Source organism: Pterocles gutturalis, unplaced genomic scaffold (assembly GCF_000699245.1).
Source record: "Pterocles gutturalis isolate BGI_N339 unplaced genomic scaffold, ASM69924v1 scaffold16318, whole genome shotgun sequence".
In the NCBI taxonomy this organism is placed as follows: domain Eukaryota; kingdom Metazoa; phylum Chordata; class Aves; order Pterocliformes; family Pteroclidae; genus Pterocles; species Pterocles gutturalis.
In genome coordinates, this window is record NW_010118369.1 from 1 (window position 1) to 11482 (window position 11482).

General features: G+C 56.8%; 1 protein-coding gene across 1 annotated transcript; it reads right to left on the minus strand.

Moving 5' to 3' along the window:
* Positions 1-29: 29 nt before the first annotated feature.
* BTK (Bruton agammaglobulinemia tyrosine kinase) lies at positions 30-8376 on the minus strand. Its single transcript, XM_010076186.1, has 18 exons — positions 8236-8376; positions 7963-8061; positions 7628-7696; positions 6989-7070; positions 5271-5392; positions 5108-5182; positions 4409-4590; positions 4023-4085; positions 3715-3769; positions 3308-3390; positions 3070-3197; positions 2844-2918; positions 2316-2487; positions 1828-2044; positions 1105-1169; positions 530-648; positions 236-393; positions 30-101 (listed from the first exon to the last, which is right to left on the minus strand). Exons 1-18 carry the CDS (start codon positions 8374-8376, stop codon positions 30-32), a joined length of 1977 nt encoding a protein of 658 aa, XP_010074488.1.
* Positions 8377-11482: the final 3106 nt, after the last annotated feature.

An 11482-nucleotide genomic window follows, 5' to 3' on the forward strand; every position in this document is an offset into this window, starting at 1 on the left:
GGTCAGCGGGCCGGCTGGCCCAGCCCCGGTCAGGGCTCCTCGTCCCTGATGTCCAGGATACTGCTTAGCAGCTCGGTGAAGGTGGGACGCTCCTCAGCCTTCTGCCAGGCAAGGGCGGGAGCTCAGCTGGAGCCTGCTGGCTGCCCCACCGCTGCCCCCACCCCGGGGGACCCACAGAGCCCTGTCAGCCCCCCGGGGCAGCTGGAGGTGATCCCCCAGGGTGCCAGTAACTTACCTCGTGCCAGCAGCTGTACATGATGGCGTAGACCCGCTCCGAGGCCTGCTGCGGCCGGTAGAGGCGCAGGCCTTGGATGATGTGCTCTGTTGTCTCGCTGTTATTAAACCTCTCATAAGGCATCTTTCCCAGAGAGTAAACTTCCCACATCAGAACACCTGTTACGGGAAATGGCAGGGACAGCTCATGGCATGGAAGCTCCTGTGCCTCAAGCTGGTTTGCAGAGGAGCTCGCTGTGGTTGGGGAACCCTCTCTTTCCAGCCTCTGATGTCTTCGTTAATGCCATGCTCTTACCAAAAGCCCAAACGTCAGACTTGCTGCTGAACTTGCTGTACAGAAGCACTTCAGGAGGAGACCACCGCACTGGAAACTTTGACCCCATGGAGCTTGTATATTCGTCATCTAGAACGTACCTGCAGCAGATAAAGGGATCAGAGTGCCTGTCTTGAATTTCACATTTCGCTCCCCCATGCAGCCAACTAAGCCCAAAAGGAACCAATGGCTCACAGTGACCAGAGGTTGCACTTGGCATGGGTTTCAACAGGCAAAAATGTCCCTTTGCAAACAAGAATGTTAGTCAAGACTGAGGAAGGGATAGGGTAACACAGAAGCACAGCAAAAATGGGACGTGGAGAGAAAGCTGCAGCCAGGAGACTAGAGGTGGGGGGAAGAAGCAGCAAAGAGGCGGGGGGGGGGAAGGGGCAGGGGAAGTAAGAATGATGAAGATGAGCCAGATAGATGAAGCAGAAAGAGAGAAGATGGAGCAAACACAGAGTTGGAGGATGGTGGGGAGAAAGACTAAAGTGCAGAACAGACTGAAGTAGATGGGGTATTGAGACAGGAAAGTGACACAGATATATCTACCAGACCTGGAAAGGCCAAAATCTGATACTTTCACAATTCCTTGGTCATTCACCAAACAGTTGCGAGCAGCCTGTGAGTGGAGAGATTGAGGCAGTCACTCCTACCTGCTCGTGCCTCTTCCATCCCCCTGTACTGTCTGGAATTTCATCTCACTCCCACCCACTTAACACTGCCTCAGTTTCTCCTGCAGGTTCACCTGGACTGGGGCAAGCTACAAAGTCCTCAGCAAAGATAGCAAGAGAGGCATCCAGGATCCTATTTGTGTATGGAGGGCAAGTTCCCTGGCAGGATTTTGCCTGAACAAAGAAAGCAGCACCAGGAGATCAGGTATGGCACCTAGCAGGGCTGCAAGTTGGCAGTGCCAGTCCAAGGCCTGACAAACTGCAGGCTCAGCTTTTCAAAGGAGTTGAGGGGTTCCCTTTTCATGTCTGAGCCAGCGATGCTGCTTATGCTGCCTAATGCAAACCCTGCCCTAGCCACAAATGCATTTCCTGTCCCCTGGAAAACTACCTCGTCCTGCCCTTTCTGCAATCTCTGCTAACTCACTGCAGAGGAGTGACTTCGGAGCTTACCACCCATGCTCAGGTGGACAGGGAAGCTGAGAGGGATGTTCTGCAGAGAAGGCTGCAGAGCTGCCTCTCCTCATGCTGATGAACTAGCTGGACCCTGTCTAGGACATGCTGTGGCTGTTTCTGAGCTGGAGTTGTGTCCTTCAGCCACAGTCCTACCAGGTCTCGGTGCAGGAACTGCTTGGATTCCAGGTACTCCATAGCTTCACAGACATCCTTGCACATCTCCAGCAGCTCAGCAGGCTGGAACCACCGCCGAGTTTCCCTCAGGAAGTTCAGGAGGCAGCCATTGGCCATGTACTCAGTGATGATGAAGATGGGACGCTGCTTGGTGCAGACCCCATAGAGCTGCACCAGCTTCTCATGAGACAGGTTCCTGTGTTGGGAACAAGACAGGCAATTCTGAGCATCTAGAAGGCCAAGCAGCAAAAGAAACATATGTGAATAAAGAGAGTTCAGGAAGGGAAGGTGCTCCTGGCCCAGCCGATGGTGGAAAAGCTCACTGGGGAAGCAGCACAAAGGCAGTAGGTTCTTGGATGCATTTCGCAGAGTGTGAGGCTGCCTGAGACTCTGTCCACACCACCCAGGAGTGCAGCCATTTTGGCAAGGTGTATCCAGCACTGACCTGCAGGCTGCTCACCACTTACATCATGACTTTGGCTTCGTTGATAAACTCATCCTCTGACATGGAGCCTTCCCTGATCATCTTGATAGCAACGTTGTATTGGCCTCTCCATTTCCCATACTTCACCACACCAAACTGACCTGTCCCCAGTTCCTTCAGGAAAGTCAGATCCTTTGGGTCGATCTCCCACGACCCTAGGAGAGAGAGTGCAGGCATAATGCAGGTGCAGGTGACTTCCCTGCAGGGTGCTCCCAGACATCTGATCTAGCAAGCCCAAGAAGAGTTAATGAGCATGTGCTGCCTGAAAAACCATCCCAAAAAATCCATGAAATCTGAGACCTGTTCCTCCAGGGGATGGGGAGCAAAGTAGCTTCTGGTGTCTCCTGGTCAGTACTGTCACCAGAGGGCCAGGGAGTGTTGGGAAGTGATTCCTGGGAAGGCTGTGAGCCCTGCTGCCATGGGACAACCAGCATCCCAGCCCCAGAAAGTTACTGCTGGTAGAGATGGGCCCTGCAACCAGGGAACTGTGAGGTAGCCCAGGCCAGCTTACCGTAGCCGAGGCCAGCTGTAGAAGGAGCACTTTTCTGGTGTTGAGACACAGGGTACTTCAGTCTGGATATGAGCCCTGAAATGCAAAAGGGTAGATTGCCACACCACACTTACCCACCACATTCCAGGAGGGAACACAAGCTTCCTGCCTTTAGTGCAGGAAGGCGAGGATACTATCACGTGTGTAAAAACGCTGCTGGCCTGACCCTGTTCCCCCAAACACTGACCAGCAGAGTTGTGCTGATGGTATGTGATGAGCTCCGGGATGGTGTTGAACAGGTGCTTTTCTGCCAGGTAATACTGATTCTGGGGGGTGCAGCATACAACATAATGGCGGATCGTGCCTTGGGGATCTCTGGAGAGACAGTACCATGGGGTCAGTGGCATGGGGAGGACAGGCAGAGGGTGAGGGGTGCCTGGAGAGACCCTCTGAGGTAGGAACAGGCTGTTCTTAGATCCACTTACACAGAGGATTTGGCATAGACGGAGACAGTGTATTTCCCTGTCTTGCTGGTAGAGTCTCGGACAATGAAGCCCCCTTCCTTACCCTAAAACAGAAAGGTGAGAGGGGACGGGGTGGTTGTGAGCAGGCATGACTGTCACAGGCAAGAAAGTGAGTGAAGCTCACAGGATGGCTGGAGAGGATGTGATAAGTCAGGGGAGTCCTGCTTCCCGTCCCTGCCTGGGGGGCCACCTCCTGAAGTACCTGCCAGGAGGAGGTCACATTGGGGTAGAGATGGTTCCTGGGGCTTTTGGGGTGACACTCCCCTCCCAGTGCAAGACAGGGTTGGTCCCATGCTGGACACAATGTGACAGCAGCCCACAGAGGGCTGGTATGTAGAAAGGACCTAGCCTCGGGAAGCAACACTTACTTCCTGTTTCAGCAGTTGCTCCGCTTGGCTCCGAGTGATATTCTTGGAGTACCACCTGGAACAGGGACACAGCCATCAGGGAGATCACTGCAGCCACTGCTGTTCCCTGACCCTGGCCCAACCAGGACAGGTGGTGCAGAGAGTATGGCAAGGATGGCTGTCAAGAGGCTGGAGGCTCTCAAAGGTTGTGCAAGAGGGAGAACGACCCAGCCAGCCTGGGCTCACAGGCTGCATAGGTTAACAGAGCTGAATGTAAAAGGCTCCAACCAAGCTCAACTTGCCATGTCCCTGTGCGTTCTCTTACTCACTCAAAGATCTCCAGGGAATTGCTGGTTTCAGTGACATAGTTGCTGGGGATGTATCCTTCCTTCCTGCAGGAGAAAAGGGGCTGGTCACACAATGATGGAGGAGGTCAAGGGGAAAGCAGCCTCCTGTCCCAGAAGGCTGAGTAGAAATGGGCTCAAAAACCTTGGCACAAACCCATTTGGGTTCATGCTTGGGGAGGGCTGATACTGCAGTCTGCTTCAGTCCCCCTCACCCTCCTCATGTGCCACCCCACACAGGAGCCCACAGGCAAGCAGGCAGCCTGCCTTAACCCCTGTGATGCTAAAGAAATGTGTTTGCCCACCAGTGCCTTGGCACCAGGAGAGGGCACTGTTGCAGGGTGAGTGCAGCAGGCAGTGGGAGCTCTTACCCGTTCTTGTCACGGGCTTTCCACCAGGGCAGGTGGCTTTCCTCCAGGATGAAGTACTCCTCACCCTTCTGCAGTTGCAGGTCCTGCACGTTCATCGGCAGGTAGTTGTAGAGGGCCACCACCTTCTTCATCTCACCTGCTGTGCTGGGGGCCAGCCCGGGGGTCAGGGGCTTCATCACCATCTTCCCCAGAGGGAGGGAGAGTGTGGGACATGGTGAAGCTGGTAGACACACAGTTTCCCAGGCAAGACCCTCCCCAGGCCTGGCAGGGCAGTGGGCTCAGGCCAGGTCAGCATAGCATTTGTCTCAGCTCCCACATGTATCGCCACCCGGAGACCAATGCACCCCCAATGCTTTTTATTGCAACATTTCCTCCTTGGAGACCCATCCTCACAAGAGATAAGTTGTTTTCTCTTTACCTTTTGGCTTAAACCTGTGACTCCTCCACCCCACATCAGAGCTTCTCTATCCTCCCAACTCCCTCTGGGGAACCTCGGGGGTGTGATCATTGGACCTTCCTCCAGGCCTTTGGGCTCCATACCCTGGTTCAAGCTCCTTCTCCATTAAGGCACCATCTTGACATCCCTCTCCAGAGCAGAGCCCTGGCCTGCCCTGTCACTCATTGAATGTGTTGGCTTTTCCCAGGTAGACCTTTCCTTAACACCTTGGAGCAAACCCACACGCTGACGCTGGCCCCTACCTGGTCCTCCTCAGGAGTGGGGGGAAGAGGCTTCTTTGTCTTACGATGAGACCGCCCAACTTTTAAACCTTCAGAGCAGAAAAGAGACTAAGGTGAGATCGCTGGTGGCGTGCTGCAGTTGTCCCCAGGGGCTGGGGAATGGGCAAGGTGAGGGTGCCCAGATCCTGCTCTCCAGGATCTGGCAGCCCATGGCGTTCTTGGCTGTCTGGGAGCAGCAGAGGTACTGGCCATCAATCCAGAAGCAGGGGTGATATTTCTGTACCAGGTCGCTGTTGTACCGTATCACTGTGGCAGAGGGGATGAGATGTGTGTGACTCGGGGTTGTGTCCCCAGCTTGCTGTGGAGAGCCCTCTGCTCCCTGAATGCAGATGAACAGCCCCATTAAATAATTTCACCCTCTGCTGTGCTACTGATACACAATCACATGTAGCCCTCCTGCTCAGGTTTCCCTCAGCTCATTGCTCATGTTTCAGTGCTGTGGCTATGGAAACCTTGTGCCACAAAACCTTAGCTCAGGGGGGGGAGGCCTTTCCTCTCGGATTTGATCAAAGCTCTTCAGCAGCTCTGCAATATGGGCAGACACAGGGACACGAGCATGCTTGGAGGGCCAGGTCCTGCTCTGACCGGCCCTCCTGCCAACTAAAATGTCCAGCATCCCCCAGGCTGCTGAGGCCATGGTTTGTAGCTCATTTGAACCCTTTTTTTCAGAAGTGGGGAGGGAGGTCAGTGCCATGCCTGGCTCATCCATGGGGAGAGCAGGGCACTGCCACCATCCCCTACCTGTTCAGAGACTTTCCTTGCTGGAAAGACTGCTCCCTTGCCAGGCAGGCACCAAACAGCTTCCTTGTGCTTCTCCCCAAGCCAGAGGGACAACTGGCTGTGCCTCAGTACCACCGCAGCACGGTGCTGGCCCACAGCAGCTCTGTGTGGTGCGGAGAGCCCCTTCTCTGGTGGACTAGAATGAGGGCATCCCAGCAGCAAAAGGCCAGCATTTTCTCTCTCCTTTTTCCTGTGGATTTTACACTGGCTTCAGCTGCCACAGCAACCCCCCTCCCATAGCAGGGAAGTGGGGAGAGGGTTGGCTGCCTGCCATGACAGAGCAGCAGGGCTCTCGCGAAATAACTGACTTCCCTGTTATCAGCCTGCTCTGCTTCCGCCTCGGTTAGGCAAACTTCCCGGGGTCAATTCAAGCAGCTAATCTCTCCCCACCAGCACAAAGCCACAGAAAGATACACACGCACCAAGAGACACATATGGGCAGCTGCAGCAGATTTCGGCCAACTGCAAGCACCCGAGCCCCTGTGTGCAGTGCTACTGCAATATGCTCTCAGCTCGAGGAGGCAGCACCCATGCAGCTGAGCATTAGCTCAGCAGCACCTCGCAAGGGTCAGGGTGCATTGGGAGAGACACTCCCTGGTGTCCAGCAGTCTTTTTGTCCATTTTTCCTAAAGCACTGGGGGCTCTACCTTTCGTGCCAGTACAGCTGCATGGCCACATCTGCTATTTCGTCTTGCCCTCAAGAACTGAGCCTGCTTGAGCTAATTTGGAGCAGGCTTGTGAGAGCACAAGAAGCCTCTGCCAAGGTGGCTGTGGTGCTGCAGAAGTCAGAGGGTAACAGAGGTGAGGGTCCACCTCCCACAGGCAGGAGAGGCTGTTGACAGCTCAGGGATGTTAGGGACTGTGCATGTAGGGGCATGGCATACTTATGAGTATGCTCATCACAGGAGAAGTTTCTGATCAGCGTTCGCTCTTCTGTAGACATGTGATAACGTAACCACAAGATAGCAAGTGCCCGGAAACCCAGAGCTCTGGGTCATGCCGCACACACAACCAGTTGCTTGTGTTTGCTCTCTAAGGGAGCTGCAGAGCCCCCAGACTCACCACTCTTCAGCTGATGGATCCATCGTTTGCGCAACTCCTCCGTCGGGGAGAAGACATAGAGGGGCCCTTCATCATATACCACCTGCAGGACCACATGCCTCAGCACCCCTGCTGGGGGTCTCCCGGGGAGGACAGGGGGAGCCAAGGCTTGTGGTCGCCCCGAGCAGCTGGTGCAGCACACAAGCCATGCCGGTGTGTGCTGGCCCCACACGGTGCTCATGGGACCATGACAAAGAGGTTATAAATAAGCCCCCTCCCCCGAGACTTTCCACTTCCTTCTCTGACTTTCAGTGTGTCAGGGGCTGCGCTGGGTGCCAGCAGGGTTGGCAGCTGGGTTGGGGGCTGAGTGGGCAGCTGGCAGACAGCATCCCTCCAGCACTGACCAGCGGACCGAAAGTGACAGGACAGTGCTCAGAAGCAGGTTTCCATCTAAGCAGCCCCCTTAAACAGAGCTGCCCAGTTCCTCAGGGCTTGCAGAGGCTTGCCTGCCCCACGTAACGTGGACAGCAGCAGGGCATCCGCAAGTAGCTGAGTGACACCTGGCAGTGATGGTTGGCCCCAGGTCCCTCTGGGGTCCTCCCCCAAGCACCCCACAGCCAGGCAGAGCAGACCGACAAAGGGGGTGCTGTGAGGACTCACCTGGAAGGGGTAGGGGAACCGTTCAATGATTGAAATCTGCTCCATGTTGTTGTAATCCTCTCCTTTCCTCTGGAAGAGAGAGGCAGAGACGGATGCTGGCATCCTGCTGCTCAGCTGCTGGCATCTCCCTTGGGACCCACAGCCTTTGGCATCCCCCTGCTCTCCCTACCCTGCATCAAGCTGGACCCCTGGTATCACACAGGCTGTGGCTGCAGAGCCCCCCATGCCAAGCAGGGCTATTCCCCATTCCCACCACCCCAGAGCTGGGTAACTCTTCCTACTTCCCCAGCAAGAGGACAGGGGGACACAAGTGGGAACCCTGGGACCTTCCTCACCGGGACCTGCCGCTCAGGGGGAGGGTTGTTTTCAGGCACCACCGTCTCCACACAGGTGATCTTCTCAATGTCCACTGAGCCCTTCTTACTGCCCCGGCGCTGCAAGAGATGGGGTTGATTCAAACAATTGCCAAGGGGGAGACCCAGGGATATTCAAGCTAACCACCGTCCCTGTCTAACCACTCCTTGGGCTGGGTTCTGGGAAGGGACAAACAGGTGACCCATGGGCACTGCCATAGCACAGCCTCTGTGGCCCTGGGGTTGCCAACTCACCCCCCGCTCAAAGTCATACTCATAGTAGGACAGCTTGCTCTCTGTCAACAGGAACAGGCGCTTCTTGAAGTTGAGGGGAGAAGTTTTCTTCTTCTGCTGCGAGCGCTTCAAGAAGATGCTCTCCAGGATGACGCTGGCCATGTCGGCCCCCCTGGCCTCCTCCACGCGGTGCTCACCAGGTTGCTGTGGGCAGGACAACACTGACAGGGCACTTGCTCAGCCAAAAACCTGCCCACTGCTGGACCTCGCTCAGGTGCACTTTCCCCACTGCCTGAGGGGCAGCCAGGGAGTGCTGGGACCCCCACGGGGGAACGAGCTGCAGAGGTGTGCAGGGCAGGTCAGTGCAGGGTATTTGTGATGTGATCTCTCCCTCTCCAACGCCTAGCCATCTTTGACTCCCTCCAGGTGCTGGAGGGGCCCCCCGGTGTGCAGACGGACAGAAGGTCGGCTGGAGAGGAAGGGAGCCGGAGAGGCTGCAAGATGTTGTAGTCCGGGGGGAGGAGCACAGAGCCTGAGCAGCGACACCCAGCAGGCTCCCTCCTCCCCTCCAACATCGTGCATGTGTGTGTGGGCCGCTTCCTCCTGCGCGCCACAGGCGCTTAATGTCAGGGACGTGCTGACTTGGCAGTGTGCTAGGGACAGCCGCGGAAAGCCAGTCCCTAAAAATCTGTGGGTAGGTCCTGGCTGCGAATAGCTGCAGTGCCATGCTGCTGAGAGCACGGAGCCATGGAGCCTGCAGGAGTGCAGGGACAATGCTCAACCCCTTTCCTCCCTGTGAGCAGGGCTCAGCAGAGGCCAGGATGGAAGGTCTGCCTCCAGTCAGCAACCAGAGGGGTTAAATCCTCCCCCAGGCCTCCTCAGGGAAGCCCTCCTCCTGAGCCTCTCCAGAGACCGTCGGGGCAGGAAAGGGCTCACATGAGAGCTCCTTGTCCCACCGCTGTGCTGCCTTCAGGGGGCTTGAAATCTGCCCTAGCCCACCTCTTGGAGCAGCCCATCAGAGCTGTGCAGCTGGAGCTGTGGCCATCTCCTCTGAGGGCTGTAACCAACACCTGACTCCAGCCTGGACCTAACAGGAACTACATGGAGCCACTGCTGAACTGTGATCACTGGAGCCCTCTTCCATGTCTCCTGCCCTGACCACTACATGCCCTGCTCCCCCTTCACCTCCACCTTGTTCCCTTTTTTCTCCTACAAACATAGTTTTGGAGAAGCTGTTTCACTCCCCGGCTGCCCATAGCCCGTTTCCTCCAGGGGAGGCTCAAAGGTGGGCCGTAGTCAGGGGTCGAGCACCCTGCTATCTGGTTTGGCAGCCCATCCACTCCCCGGACACGGAGGTAGGCACTGGCTCACTTGTGACAGGGACCAGGTGGGGACCAAAAACTGCCAGGAGCAGGTCCCATCCACTGTGCGTCTCTCCAGGGCATGCCCGAGCCTCGGGGGCAGGCACAGGGGCGTCCCCCATCTGCTGGTGATGCCCACACCTTCCCAGCACAGATCCCGCTGCTGCAATCCTGACCCTTCCCCACTGTGTTGGCTATAGGCAGAGAGGCTGGGGACAAGCAGGGTTCTCCCTTCCCAGGGTCCCCCCTGCCATCCCCTTGTGGCTCTCATGGCTCAGGCCTTTCCAGCTTGTTTGGGTGGTTTAAAAAAAAAAAAAAAAAAAAAAAAAAAAAAAACAACCAAAAAAAAACCCAACCCAAAAAACACACCTTAAAAAATGAGTCGTCAGAGTCTTTTAGAAAAAAACAGCAGCCTCTGCTGGCTGATCTAGGCTGGGGGAGGCAGGAACTGGAGTACCTGTTGGGCACAGGGCAGGTGGCTGGGGTGGCCACTAACCCTAGACTGCTGGCTAGCTGGGGCAAGTCTAGAGGGACCTCAGCAACCCCCTGTAGCCCCATGCCTCAGTTTCCCTAGCTAGAAAATGTGGCTACAGATCCTGTGTCCCAAGAGCAGGAGGTCTCCCATTGCCCCCCCGGCACAGACATAGGGGCTGAGCGGCCCTGGGCTCCAGCCCATCCTGACTGCAGTGCTGGGTCCCCAGAAGCTCCACCTTGAGTCGCAGCAGCTGCCAGCAGTGCCAGGGAGATGGGACACATCCTCTCTGCGTCCTCTAGGATAGTGTCACCAGAGAGGAAAGGACAATGTGTATCTCAGAGGGCTGTTCTGCCCCAGCATGGCACAGCTGCCCTGTCCCAGCACTGCCTCCTTGTCCCCAGCATGCCACAGCTTCCCTCTCCCCAGCACTGACACCAGCTCCATGCTGTCCCTGACTGTCCTTTGGGGCAGTGGGTGCCCCGCAGGACTCACCCAGCCATCACCGTCATGCCATGACAGCAGAGGTGGAGAGTGGGTGGGTGAAAGTATGTTCTGTGTGTCCTCCTCCAGCTAATGTGACTTCCTGCCACTGTCACACCTCGGCCAAGCATGCTCTGACACCACCACTGGGCCCAGCACTTACTGCTGGCCCATGCCACTGGTCGCTGTGCCTCACCATGGTCCTGGGGCCAGGCCCCTGCTGGCAGGCTCCCTGGCCCCTGCCCCTATCCTGCTAAGGAGCTGAGCCTGCCTGCCACCGATGGTTCATGGGGGGCTGGCAGGGGGCTTGACATGCTCAGGAGATGTGGGAAGGACAATGGAATGTCTGGGAGTGACAAAATCCACAGCCCTCGTGTTTCAGGTGCAGCTTGGAGGGTGACAAAAAATGAAGGGCAGGAGGGACAGAGGAGGGAATGTCCTGCATGGGAGAGACTCAGGAAGAAACCTAGAGCTGCACCCCAGCAGCGCCCACTGCAAAGAGCACAAGCAAGGAGCAGTCAAAGGCACTGTCAGCACCCTGACCCCCTGCTCTGGGGCACTTCTGGGGTCCCTGGCACCCTCACACCACTCTGACCCTGTGCTCTGCTGCAACCCCAGAGCTCCTGGCACCCACACACCACCCTGCCCTCCTGTTCCTGTGCAGCCTTGGAGTCCCTGGCACCCATGCACCACCCGGATCCTCTGCTCCAGTGCACTCCGCAGCCCGTGCCACCCACACACCGCCCCACTGCCCTGCTCTGCTGCACCTCCATGGCCCCCTGCACTGTGGCCCCATGGCAGCTGTCCCTCCCCTGGTCAGATGCTGCCTGCTCAGAGCTGGCCAGGCTGCAGGACAAGGCTGAGCATCCCAGCTCGGCTCACCCACAGCTTGGCTGCATGTGGCTGGTGCCCAGCATGGCTCTCCCACCACTGACAGGCTCCATGGCCCTTG